This window comes from Saccopteryx leptura, chromosome 1 (assembly GCF_036850995.1).
Source record: "Saccopteryx leptura isolate mSacLep1 chromosome 1, mSacLep1_pri_phased_curated, whole genome shotgun sequence".
NCBI lineage: Eukaryota > Metazoa > Chordata > Mammalia > Chiroptera > Emballonuridae > Saccopteryx > Saccopteryx leptura.
The window spans coordinates 87991343-88005809 of record NC_089503.1 but is presented as its reverse complement, the minus strand read 5'-3'; the positions used below and the strand labels follow the sequence as shown (position 1 = coordinate 88005809).

Here is a 14467-nt window from a genome sequence, read left to right as displayed (position 1 = left end):
TGGGGATCAAGTACCCAACAGAATTAAAGAGAAGGATAAATGAGAAAGGCACTCTAAGGGAGGCACCAGCAAGACTTGGACAGTAATTTGGTGAATGGGTAAAAAAGAGTCAAAACTTTCAGCATAATTCACAAAAAACAAAAACTTAAGTTATGTTGTGCATTTGAAAAAAATGTTAGTTCTGATTGGTTCACACAAAAATGAAAAGAAAGAAGTGGTAGATGTGTTGGATTTCAGGTGACGATGACTCTAGTGGGATTTTATAGAAATAAGCTAGTGCTCATTGGAGAGTTGAAGGCTTCCATGGGTTGTGAAATCTCCCACTGGGAAGAGACAGTTGAATATGTGAAAATAAACTCCAACAACACTTACTGATTTAATCCACACTGTTATTATCTCCAGCTGGAATTTTAACTTGGGTCTATTTGACGTCAGAGACAGAATCCCTGTAGTGAAGTCTCAAAACTTCAGAAAAGGGAGGTTTTTCTAAGTGAATAATAGTGGAAATGCTGCCTGAGGTCACCAGATTGAGAACTGGAGAAAAGAGTCTGACTGGCAGGATAATTACGAAATGCAAATTCAGTGGAGTGGTGAGGAAGGAAACCAGATTACGTGGCGTGAAAGAACATTGGTGGGTAGCTAATGGACATGATTCATTTGAGAATCTGACTGAAAACAAAGGGACATAAGTCAATAGCTGGAAGAGGCCGCAGGGTCAAATGAGGATTTTTCAAGATGAGTAATACTTGGACAATTTGGGGACATGAAAAGGAGCTGAAAGGAAAGAAGGAAAGAAGGAAAGAGGAAGGAAGGAAGGAAGGAAGGAAGGAAGGAAGGAAGGAAGGAAGGAAGGAAGGAAGGAAGGAAGGAAGGGGGGAGATAGAAAGAAAGAAAAGAAAGAAAGAAAGAAAGAAAGAAAGAAAGAAAGAAAGAAAGAAAGAAAGAAAGAAAGAAAGAAAGAAAGAAAGAAAGAGAGAGAAGGAAGGAAGGAAGGAAGAAGGAGGAGGAGGGGGAGGGGGAGGAGGAGGAGGGAAGGAAGGAAGGAAGGAAGGAAGGAAGGAAGGAAGGAAGGAAGGAAGGAAGGAAGGAAGGAAGGAAGGAAGGAAAGAGAGGAAAAAAGAAAGAAAAAGAGGAAGGAGAGAGGGAGGGAGGAAAAAAGCAAATGCAAAGCATGTGAGAAGGAAGGACAATAAACCCAGTAATCGCAACTACTAGGTAGTATATTTGAAATCTATTCCAGAGTTCCACAGCCTTGATTACAGCTGGTAAACTGAAAGGAAATCTTCCTCCTTTCCAATCTCCCTGAAGATATGTCTTATTTTTATTTTTTTATTTTTTATTTAGAAAAGTAAATTGGCCCTGGCTGGTTGGCTCAGTAGTAGAGTGTCAGCCCAGCACGTGGATGCCCCAGGTTCAATTCCCAGTCAGGACACACAGGAGAAGTGCCCATCTTCTTTTCCACCCCTCTCCCTCTTGCTTCTGTCTCTCTCTCTTCCACTCCTGCAGCCCTGGCTTGATTGGAGTGGGGTGGCTCCATGCACTGAGGATGGCTCCATGGCCTCTGCCTCAGGCACTAAGAAGAGCTCAGGTTCTGAGCAATGGAGCAATGCTACAGATGGGCAGAACATCACCCCCTAGTGGGCTTGCCAGGTGGATCCCAGTTGGGGCTCATGAGGGAGTCTGTCTCTCTGCCTCCCCCCTTCTCACTGAATTTTTAAAACAGAAAGAAAATAAAGAAAATTAGATTTAATTGACATTAGTCAATAAGAGTACATAAGTTTCAGGTAAACATTTCTATAACATTTGAACTATTGTGTTGTGTGCTCATCACCCAAAGTCAAATCATTTTCTGTCACCGTATGTTTGTCCCTTTCTACTCCCCTCTCCCAATTCTCCTCCCCCTAGTAACCACTTCACTTTTATCTATGTCCATGATGTGTCCTTTTGATAAGGTTGTACCACTGAAAGTCAACAAATGGCATTGTATTTAAGTAAACGATTCTCTGTTTTATATTAAGAATTCAGACAAGAAGAGGATGTACCAAGATCCCTGACTTGTTATTTCTTCTGAACTCCCTCCTTTTAGCAAAGAAGGGGGTTCTTCACATCTTCACAAGTTAGGCTTATAAATATACTATAGTTCTCCATCATCTTCTCAGATGGTTATACAGGTAATTTAAGGGAACTATGCACAGCCACAAATATTTTTAACCCATACTACAGTCTCAACATGGGTTTTCAATTTTATAAGCTGTATTTTGCTTGGGCTCAGCGAGTTAGATGTATGATTGATTTCTTGGCTTCTAAGGTATTCTGATATAAGCAAATCTGGTTAGTGAACCCCTCATGTGACTTCAAAGTTTCCAGTGATAGACCTATTTTATACCAGGGAGATAAATTTTAAAAGAAATTGATCTGTTGATAAACTCTAAGTTTTATATATCATCTATTAATAAATTTAGAGTGAAACATGTCTTTTTAAGTTATCTACAAATAATTATAAAAGTAGTCCAGAGTTTATAAAAAGATAATAGGCATTATCTCATTTGATCCTTTGAAGTATTAGCATAGATGTTATTATTGTTCTCACCCTTATTTGACAGAAGGTACTGAGTCTCAAAAAACTTAAATGACTCAAGATGAGGTCACATACTCAATGAAAAACAAGGCTTCCAGCATTCCTTGCTTCCGTCCCTGCGCCACATCGCCCAGTCTCAGGGCAGAGAAGTAGCAGTTCAGTTGTGAGCATCAAAAAGAGGAAACACACCTCTTCCCCCTGAAGCTAGGGAACAGGGTGATGGGAAAGAACAGAGTCAAAGGAAATAAAGGGTTGAAAATAATGGAAAATCAAAGTGCCCATTCAGCTCATGCCAAATAGCCTTGACATCCAGCCAAGAGGAGATGACGGTATCTCCTGAAAGTGAGACTGAAGGATCAGCTTAAGGAGGCAGGGGGAGCAAAGGTGGTTGGGTATCACAAAAATAGAACAAAGGCTTAACAAACATGGATCAAGCCCCTAGATGTGCCAGGCACTCTGCTAAATTGAGATTTTAAAATGACTAATACATGACCCTGTCCCCATGGAGCTCACAGAACAGGGCCAAGTGGAGGTTACCAGTGACCTAATCTCAAACTTGGAAAATTAGTTGCTGTTCTTTAGCTAAAGGGAATGAAAATGTCAGATAATACAATAATTGATGATCAAATAGGTTCCGCTCAACACTCTGTCACCTATTTATTTCACCAACAAATATTTATTGGACCTTGACTTACGCCAGGCATAGTGTTGGCTCCTGGGGACCCAAAGGTAAATAGTGCAGCTAAATATCTAATCTGCAGGTCCACAATATCAATAAATTCCATTGTTTTGTATTCTTTATCAAAGATCAGATTACAGACTACTGATATGATCTGTTTATCTGTTTTCATTACCAGTTTAAGTACATACTGTATCTGTTTTTTTCCAACAAGCTCATAGATGAGGGAGGAGCAGTATATTTTAAATCCATTCTCTAGTGTATTAGGAAGTTACTTACTATACTCTTTTTCATCCATTTTAATTTATTTCTTATTGTAACCTATAGCCTAAGCTTGTGAGTCCTCTGAGATTTCTGTTGCTTTACTACCCACCAGACATAGTTTTTCTTCATTAGTGTACTGAAAATTTTCATGAAGATAGAATTTTTTTGGAATTTGTGATGCTTTATATAAAGCGATGAGTAGAGTTTATTTCTATTTTACGCATACAGTGCTACATTGTAATATGTTCTGACAGTGTTTAAACTAGGGTATCTCAGCTTTGGCACTACTGATATTTTGTGCCAGGTAAATTTTGTTTTGCAGGGCTGTCCTGGGCATTGCAGGATGTTTAGCAGCATCCCCAGCCTCTGTTAGACTCCAGTAGCATGGCCCAACCCCAGCTGTAACACCAAAGTTGTCACCAGACATTGCCAAATGTCCCCCAGGCACAAAATCACTCTTGATTTAGAACAACTACTCTCTCTCAATGTAGTCCTCACAATGTCCACAATACCTAAAGCCATGTTTATGTGGTAAAAAATTTGAGATTCTACCACCAGTAAAAAGTTCCACAAGTACCTTTTGGTTCGCCTGCACTCCTAGTCATTACACTTTACAACCTCTCATATTGAGATATTTGGGACATCAATGTCCTATAACTTCAGATAAAAGATAGGGTTCAATTTTTTCCTAGAGTCACTCATTGACTTTTAGTGTCTGAAGAGAAACCAGAGTATGGTTTATTGATTTTTAAATGAGAATGAAAGGAAGTGCATCCCAGAGATGAAATTCTGATACAGCCTATGTATCAGAGGAAGGTCTGCCTGGCCCCTGCCCTCAGCCCACCGCCTGCCTTCCCATTCCCTGTCCCCGCCATTATAATCCCCTGAAGTGTACACTTTCTGCCTTCACAAACATCTAGAACAGTGACTTTAACAGAATCAGCATTTCAGAACTATGGGTTAAATTAAATTAATTAGAAAACACTTGCTTTTCAGATTCCCCATCAAGTTCCCAATTAATCCAGTCTTGCTGTCCTTATCAAAGTTCAGATTATGGACTATTGACAGGATCTGTTGATCTATTGTCACTAACCAGTTCTTCCTATAACCTAACCTGTGCTCATTTTGTAGTGGTGGAGAAAAAGAAGAGAAAGCAGTCTCTCTTGCCTTCAGAAAAAGCTAGGCCTGATTGGACAAGGGGTTGAGTTCCTTTTTTTTTTTTTTTTTTTTTTTTTCCGAAGCTGGAAACGGGGAGAGACAGTCAGACAGACTCCCGCATGCGCCCGACCGGGATCCACCCGGCACGCCCACCAGGGGGCGATGCTCTGCCCCTCCGGGGCATCGCTCTGCCGCGACCAGAGCCACTCTAGTGCCTGGGGCAGAGGCCAAGGAGCCATCCCCAGCGCCCGGGCCATCTTTGCTCCAATGGAGCCTTGGCTGCGGGAGGGGAAGAGAGAGAGACAGAGAGGAAGGAGGGCGGGGGGGGGGGGGGTGGAGAAGCAAATGGGCACTTCTCCTATGTGCCCTGGCCGGGAATCTATCCCGGGTCCCCCACACGCCAGGCCGATGCTCTACCACTGAGCCAACCGGCCAGGGCGTTGAGTTCTAAACAAAGAAACACCAAACATCACAGGCTGAGAATGAGCAGGTAGATGAGATAGGTATGTGATGAAAATCAGGCCTGCTGAAGTCTGATTCAGGTTTGTCTCCCCCTAATCACCAGATGAACTTTGGGCCATCAACCATACTGAGTCTCAGTTTTTCATCTGGTAATATATGTGCTACAGATAAGGCTGTGATGTCTGGGCCCTAAGGTGAGGCAATATACCCTAAATGGATTTTTGCCACCTGGGTATGGTCTATGGTGGGTGATCAATTAGTGGGTAGTTAATGCCTAAGCAAGTAATTTCTATAATTATAAAATACAAAATGTTTATAATGTACTTTCCTATGCACTATCTCATTTGATCCTCAGTGATCTCATTACTTAGGCCAGGTATTATTTGCATTTAAGAGATGATGATACTGAGGCTTGGAGACACTGGTCATTTCGAACGCTAGCCTATGTCTTCTAAAACACAGTATGCTCTTCCTTCTACATCATGATGCCACTTAGGAAAACATGAAGAAATGTTTTTCTCTTCCCAGTATAGCTCTCTTTTAGCTTTCATCATCAGCTTAAAGTGCCTCATCTGGAATGCCTTCACCAAACCCCTACGTGCAGTAGGGTGTCCTTTCTGTGTGTTCCCAGAGTGCCCTGAGCTTAACTCTGTAGAACTGTTCACTCTGAATTCGAATGTCCTAATCACTTATCTATCTCTACTACTAGATTTCAAGCTCCTTGAGAGAAGGCCTGGGTCCTGTTCAACCTTTCATCCTTGATGTTCCATAAATATTTGTTAAATTAATTGAATAGGAAAACCCACTGTAAGATTTGAGGAGTTTCTTAGGTCACTACATGGAAAGTTAAATGTCAAAATATTATTACAGTTTCCCTGTCCACAAACAATTTTCTGTATTCTTTTCTCCTTTTTTCCAAGTGAGAGGGAGATAGAGACACAGAATCCTGCATGCACCCAGACAGGGATCCACCCGGCAAGCCCCATCTGGGACCAGGCTTGCAACCCAGCTATTTTTATAGCATGAGGCAGAGGTTCCACAAGCCATCCTCAGCGTCCAGGGCCAATGCTTTCAAACCAATTGAGCCATGGCTGTGGGAGGCGAAAGGAGAGAGAGAGAGAGAGAGAGAGAGAAAGAGAGAGAGAGAGAGAGAGACAGAAGAGGGGTGCAGAAGCAGATGGGCTTTTCTCCTGTGTGCCCTGACCAAGAATCGAACCTGGGACATCCATATATCCGACCAATGCTCTATCCACTGAGTCACTGGCCAGGGCCACTTTTCTGCATTGACTCTAGCTTCTATAGAATCAAATAGACTGTATTTTATAAAAATAATTTTTATCTGAAAAATCAAAATGGACCACGTTAACATTGAAAGTTTCAACCCACAACCGCCATGTATACTACCATGATTTTATGGACATAATATTGGGTAAGTGGATGAATGAGTGGCTAAACCTTAAGTTAATTTGTGTGTTACCAGATTTTCTGTTAATTAGCCATCAGGTTAAAAAATACAAACACTTTCAATAGATAAGCATATAAGCAGCATGATAATTTATAATTAACAGTTTTGCTGTTTTCACTGGGAATAATTAGCATCTTTCAACCACAAAGTTTGGGTTCATTTGCATAGTATTCATAATGCCCACCTAGATCATATTTATCTTTGTGAGATTTTAATTTTTAAAGATCAGAATAGGAAAAGGAAATTTGTATCAAATGGTATTTGGAATAGGAAGGTGCATAGCTTAAATGTGTAAATCATTGATGTCATTTCCTTGCTATATCCTTCAGTAGTTTGACCATCATTAAATATATGCAGGAAAGGGGATTGCAGAGAAGCTAAGAGAATGAAAAAGAAGAAGAAACTATTTACTAAGGTAAAAAGAAAAGTATGTTCTTAAAAACAAGACAGGGGCAAGAGGCATCTGCAATGGCCTCTGAAGTGCAGCTTGCTGTATATTTCAGTTCAATTTAAAATCTAAATGGATCCTTGATCTTGATGTCTTTTGCATTGTCCAATAGGATTTTCTGGCGTCGGCAGGTTCACCTGATGGCAGGGATCCGGCCAAGCACCATCACCAGCTCCTTTCCTCAGCTCATGTCCAATGTGGATGCAGCATATGAAGTGGCAGAGAGGGGCACTGCTTACTTCTTTAAAGGTACCCTACAGATGCCTCAATGAAAGAAATGGCAGGGTGTGGTGCCTGCGGTGTTTGGAACATTAACACTGTCAACGTTTGTTCAGTGATCACGTTTTGGTCATTCCTTCTCCTCAGGTGGGGTATTCAGTGCCACCCCATTGTACTGTAACGATGACGGAATTGACAATGACTCTCAAATTGTTCTCAGAGCCAAGTTTTTTCCCTAGTGAGGTTTCATGCTAAGGACAGTGCCCAGGGAGATTGGAAGTTGGTTCCTGCTCCTGGGATCTCTGCTCAGAGTGACATGGCATACCCTCTTGAGAGCCTCTAAGACTTACTTAGAGTCTAAGTAACAAAAGCCAATATAGAACCCAATGTGAGAAGAACAATACCTTTGATGCTATGCCAGGATGTTTTATTTACCTTTGCTTTATTTGTGCTTGGGAGATGCCTCCAGAGTAACTTTTTTTTTAAGTGAGAAGAGGAGAGGCAGAGAGACAGACTCCCACATAAACCCCACCAGATCTACCCAGCAAGCCCCCTTTGGAGCAATGGTCTGCCCATCTGGGGCCATTGCTCTGTTGCTTGGCAACCAAACTATTTTTAGTGCCTTAGACAGGCTGCAGGAGGGGGGAGAGAGAAAGAAAGAGAGGGGGGGTTGGGGGAGGGGTGGAGAAGCAGATGGTTGCTTCTCCTGAGTGCCCTGACTGGAAATTGAATCCAGGATATCCACACATGGATGCTCTACCACTGAGCCAACTTGCCAGGGCTCAGCGCAACTTTTAAGTCTTGTACTGAGTTGAATAGTTAGAGGCTTATATCTCCTATTGGTTATAGTCATGGCAAATATCCCAGAAACTAGTCCCATTTATGATCCCCCACAGCATCCTCATGAGTGAAGTGCACCACTAAGTGGGACAGAGTGTTTGTCAACTTTAATTTCTGCTTTCAGGCCCCCATTACTGGATAACAAGAGGATTCCAAATGCAAGGTCCCCCTCGAACTATTTATGATTATGGGTTTCCAAGGTATGTGCAGCGAATAGATGCTGCTGTCTACCTCAAGGATGCACAGAAGACCCTTTTCTTTGTGGGAGATGAATACTACAGGTATGGCTTTTCTCCTTTTGATTGTCCAAATGTATTCAATGGGAAGGAAAAAGCCTTTTGCAGAAATGAATGCAAGGCAAGTTTGCAATAGACCCATTGACTCTTCTTGGCCACTGGGGTGCCATTTACTGATGGTTGACACTGTCTTCAAGATATGGAACCATCCAAGTGATAAGTAAAACATTAATTCAATAATACCGTTCTTTGGTCTCTAGGACACCAAACATCCTGGTCTTTCAATGCATTCATTAACTGGACCCCCCCAGTGACCTAAAAGAGTGGATGCAGCATTCCCAAAAACATAACCACCCACTGGGCATGCCTGAGGGGAGAACTGGTTCCCTGTTATGTGAGTACCAATGCATTTCAGAATACTCCATGATTTTGTGCAAAATGAACATGGTCATGACTGTGGGGTTCTTTGAAGGAAAGTTCTGCTAAAGGGAAAAGGCCTTATGACTAAGTCTTTTTATTCAACCTAGAGCATGATCATTCTTTTTATCCAAATGAATTATTAGTCATTTCCATGCCTGTCTTGCAGGAGGTTATTATAAACAGATATGAATAAGGTGTCATATGTCATCCAATCACTGCACACAGGATCACCCCTCATTTCACCTACTGCGTTTCTCTCCTTCATTGATTCATACAGAAGCATGAGCACAGCCATTTGTCAAGCTCTGCCTCTGCATACCTTCCCTCTAGTCCCCATTCCCACTTCGGCATTGCTTCTTTTCCTCAACTTCAAAAGAGAGTAGCAAAAATATATTCTAAGCAGGTGTCTACGCTAACATTTTTAGGGTTTGGTTTGAAGCAGGAAGGCACACTTGGGTCTAAGGGTTTTCATTTCATTTTATATCACTTACTTTTAATAACTTCTGTGTCATAAAAGAAATTTTAAATAAATATTTGTCATGTTTCACCTTACTGATATTATCTTCCCCAGTTTGGAGCTGAGAAGGTAATATAATTGGAACATAGATATATTTCATGAGTAGGAAAATTTATCTTATAAAAATGAATGCCAAACAAATGTGGACCTTGCTGAGCCTTTTGGGTCACTGAAAGCACCACCAGCACTGCTCAAAGTATCATATGGTGTCATGAGTTGTCACTTCCAGTCCAGTGTTGAAACAACTAAGCCAGCTATTTTTCTTTCAGAACTTCCTTTCTGAAAGTGATAGTAATTCATTGATTAAGCCTCTAGTATCAGCTGGGCAGTTTCTCCAAAGTCTTTCTTTAATATAAAGTGACTGTAATCACAGCACTAACATACAAGGATAAAAGTATTAAGAAACTCAACTCCCATTGTGGATTTTTAGAGAATGAGATTGAGAAATATGTGTATGAGTGTATGTATGAGAATGTGAGGCAACTATGTAGTGATTATTCAGGTAATTTGCCGAAGCTTGTTCACAGCCTGATTTTCACTTGGTGGATGATCCATTCTCCCATTATATCTCTTCTCCATTAATCACCTGGTGTTTAGAGTAATCCACCACCCTCAGCACCCGCAGTAAAGCATGCACCTCCAGCCAGGCAGGACTGCTGCTTAATAGCCAACACAAAAGGCTTGATGAAAGGTTTAAAATTCCCATAATGTAGGATATGGAGGGAGAGGGTCTCTGATTGTAATGACGCCTGATGCCCCCTGACAAAACAATACTGAACCTTTCCAACCAGCCTCTGTGGGTGTCTATTAAGGAAGAGCCTTTAGTAATTTAGATGAGACAGATTCATTAAACAATCTATGTCATTAACTCAAATATTAAAGAACACATTTTGCTGATAAGTGAAGGAAACAACGGTAGGTACCTTTAACATTAATTTTCTCAGATTATTGGGAGTATGAAGTGATATAATGTATATAAACACCTAATACAGTGCTTGGCACATAGCAGGTGCTCAAACTGTTCAGTAATAGTAGGAATTTATATGATAATTAACAAATAATTGCTTTAAAAGTTATGATAATTAACCAGTTATTATTTAAATCTCAATATTTCTCTGAGGGGCAGTGCACTCAGAGGTCATCAAAAGGAGTTTTGTTTTCAAAGTCTGAAGGGCCCTGGCATTGCCCTGAAATTGCTACTTCTGGCAAAGCATAGGCAAACCTTTCAATAGTGGAAGTCTTCTACTTTACATACTCTGCACATGCACTGGTTTATGCACTACAAAATAAGACAAACACCTCTGACTTACAGCACAAAAGTTCAGAAAAAGCTATTGTATCAGCTCTATCAATGACCTCCCTGCCTGAATTTTACACATTGTGTTTAGCAGGGCCTTGCATGTATGACATCTTATTGTCATGTGAAGCCTTGTATCATTTAGAAATTCCATCCAGCTGCTAGTAACAGAGACCCATAAATATTGTGGCTTAAACATAAATGGGTTTGTTCTTCTCAATGATATAAAATGTCTGAAGTTTAATAGGTTCAGGGGTGGTAAGGTGAGTCCATGGTTAATAGGAACCTAAGTCCCTTCTAACATTTAATTCTGCTATTCTTACCATATGGCTTCCACTCACGTGTTTGCCATGAGATTCAAGGTGGCCAGCGGAGCTTCAGCCATTACATCTCTATTCTAAGCAGGAAAAGGGAGGAGGAGGAAGGGAGGAGGAAAGGTCAGAGGAAGGAAATGAGGGTCAATAAGTAAACCACATGGCCACACTTAAAAATAGAGAAAGACACAACTTCAAGTTGTAGACCAAGAATTTACTATATACTTATAGAAACAGTGTGTTAGGACTTATTTCTCTTAATCACTTCTCAGGTTCTTCTTTGGTCCTCATGTGTGTTGAATCTATTACACCAATAATGTGCCAAAGGAAGAAAAGTCTCTGGATATGCTTGTTGTCAGGGAAATTCTCCATGAACTCTGAGGGCTTGAGACCAGTTTTAGTGATGAAGTGCCATGAGAAAGCTATTAAGGAATTCCTCCACTTAGGATTGAGGGTTGGCTTGGGGCCAGGGAGAACCTATGAGTCAGCATCCTACTAACTCATAGGGCAACAGCCCCTAGAAAACTGCAAAGTGAAATCCAGAAAGGGGGCTCTACCGTGCTGATGCTGTTACATGCTACATCACAAAATGACATGCTGACCAGGGCTACTTCCCCACAGTTCATTTACTTTTATTCCTTCCTTTCCTCTTTCCAGTAGTCCTGAATGATCCAGACAGTTTTATTTTCTTCCCTTTACTTCCACCACTTCTGGCTAATTTCTCCTGTAGATGCTTTCCCTTGCCTACCAATAGCAGAGCAGAAGCCATACCAAGGAGTTTCTGGGGGTGCATCAATGTCATCATTCTTTGAGGTGGTCAATGTTTTCTAAATTTTATGTAAAATGGTTTTTTCAAATCTGCAGGTCTCAGCCTGTTCTGTCCTAAATCATTCTTTCAATACAGACAGACTGAAAGCAAAATTGATGCAAAGTAGGACACACTCTTCCACATTCTCTCCTTCCTGAATGCCCCAGGAGCACTGGGAATGGAACTGTTTATTTAAGGATTTTATAGTTAGTCGGAATGGAACTGTTTATTTAAGGATTTTATAGTTAGTCACCATAGAGAAACAAATAACAAAAATCAGTAAAAATGAGTAGAGGTCAAAATCTTGTCTTTTAATCTTAAGTTTTAAAAAATGCATTACTAAACTATTGCATTTAACCTACATGTATTGGGCATAGTTATGTGTCATGTCAGGCTCTGTACTAGGAAGTGACATCAAGAGGCATAGAGTTTGCTGTTGAAGAGCATGGGCAGGAGTAGGAGAGTGTTCATCTCAATTCTAACAGCAAACATCTGGCACCCTGATCACCTCTGTGTCACCATCTTCAAAAGGAGGTACATAGTTTCCACTTCATAGAGTTGTGGGAATGAATGAAAAAAAAATGCAAAATGCCTGTTGTATAATAAGTTTTCAATTCATGTTGGGTACTATGAGTGCCCTCAGCAAGTCTTACAATTGAGAGTAAGTATATGGGTAAATAATTAACAGCAATTCAAGTGCCCTGATAGAAGACTGCACAGCGAGCCGTGGGGTAAAATAAAGAGGTAAAAGCCGAGATAGGATTCTTGGAGGAAGCAATCACTGACCTTCATCTTGAGAACTGAGTAGGAATTTCCCAGTCATATGGGGGAAATGGGGAGGTAGCTTCCAGGCAGAGAGAGCAGTTGAAGCAAAGGCACTGATGTGTGAAATAGCCTGTGTGTGTGGGGAAAACCTGAAGAAGTCCACATGACTGAACCATGGACTGGAATGAGAGATGTGGCCCGGGGCCTCAACCAAACTTAATCTGCCTCTGATCATATAGTAATTTAAATCCACATTAAAAAAAAGTACCAGTAAATATATAGAATTATAGAAGATAAACATATTTCTTCTCCTTTTCTATATAAAATAAAATGTATATAATAATATTAGGCTTATAAGATATAGAAACATATTTTTCAATAATAGCACCAAGGAGTGGGATGGGAGAAAAACTGTATTAGACTAAGAAAATGATATCAGATAGTAATTGAACTAGACATCAGTATCAATAAGGAAAAGATGACCTGGACAGCACTGTAAATCAACTAGACCTAACATATATCTACAGAATAACACTTCACTCAACAAGAACAGAATATATATTCTTCTCAAGAACATATAGAACATTGTCCAAGATAGATGATATATTAGGCCAGAGTACAAGTCTCAATGAATTTAAAACAAATGAAATTATACATTGATACAATGGAATAAAGTTAGAAATTAATACTAGAAGAAAAACTGGAATTTTATAAATATGTGGAAATTAATTAACATACTCTTAAATAACCAATTTAAAAAAGAAATCACAAGGGAAACTAGAAAATATTTAAAAGTGAATGAAAATGGAAACCTACAAGATTTCACGGATGCCGTGAAGGCAGTGCTCAAAGGGAAATTTAAAGCTATACAAATGCCTATATAAAAATATATCTTAAATTAATAACCTAACTTTCCACCTTAATACACCAAAAAAGAAAGACAAATTAAACCTAAAACAGAAAGAAGGAAACAATAAAAACTGCAGTGTAAGTAAATTAAATAAGTATTATATAAGCAATTTGAGAAAGTCAACAAAACTAAAAGTAGGTTCTTTATGACCAACAAAACTGACAAACTTCTCAGTAAATTAAAATTTGGAACAGAGGAAACTGAAATTACTAAAATCAGAAATGAAAGAGGGGACATTACTACCAATCCTATAAAGGAATACTATAAACAATTATATTCCAATAAATTAGATAACATGAAATAGACATACTCCTAGAAAGATACAAAATAATGAAACTGAATCAAGAAGAAATAGTCTGAATAGAACTATAGCAAATGAAGAGATTGAACTCATAATTAAAAAACTATCCACAAAGAAAAGTCCAGGACCAGATGGCTTCATTAGTGAATTCTACCAAAACATTTAAAAAACTAATACCAAGTTTTTGCAAACTCCTCCAAAAAATAGAAGAAGATGGAACACTTCCCAATTTATTGCATAAGGTCATTACTCTGGTACCAAAGTCAAACAGAGGCATCACAAGAAAATAAAACTTCAAACCAAAATCTATTATACATGTGGGTGCAAAAATCCTCCAAAACTACTATCAAAACAAATTCAGCGATATATAGAGAGAAGTACATACAATGTGCAAGTGGGGTTTCCCCCAGGGATGCAAGATGGGTTTAACATCTAAAAAGAATTAATATAATATACCATATCGATAGAATTTTAAAAGCATAATTATCTCAACAGATGCAAGGAAAAAAAGCATTTGACAAAATCTAACACTGTTGCATGATTAAAAATAAAACTCTCAGCAAATTAGGAATAAAAGATTTTCTCAACCTGATAAAAGGCATTGATAAAAAGCCCACAGTTGATATCATACTCAGTTATGAAAGATTGAATGCCTTCCCCCTAAAATCAAGAAAAATCACTCTCACAACTTCTATTCAACATTGTACTGAAGATTATACTTAGGGCAATTAAACAATAATCAATGAAAGAGAAAGCACCCAGATTGGAAAAAAGGTAAGACCATAT

The 14467-nt window shown here is 39.6% G+C and overlaps 1 protein-coding gene across 1 annotated transcript in view; it reads left to right on the top strand.

Moving 5' to 3' along the window:
• Positions 1-14467, top strand: part of MMP20 (matrix metallopeptidase 20) — a 47580-nt gene that overhangs the window by 20232 nt on the left and 12881 nt on the right. The window contains exons 7-8 of the mRNA XM_066360739.1: positions 7167-7303; positions 8238-8394. Of these exons, the coding sequence (XP_066216836.1) occupies positions 7167-7303; positions 8238-8394 (294 nt within the window). The remainder of the gene's footprint in view (positions 1-7166; positions 7304-8237; positions 8395-14467) is intronic.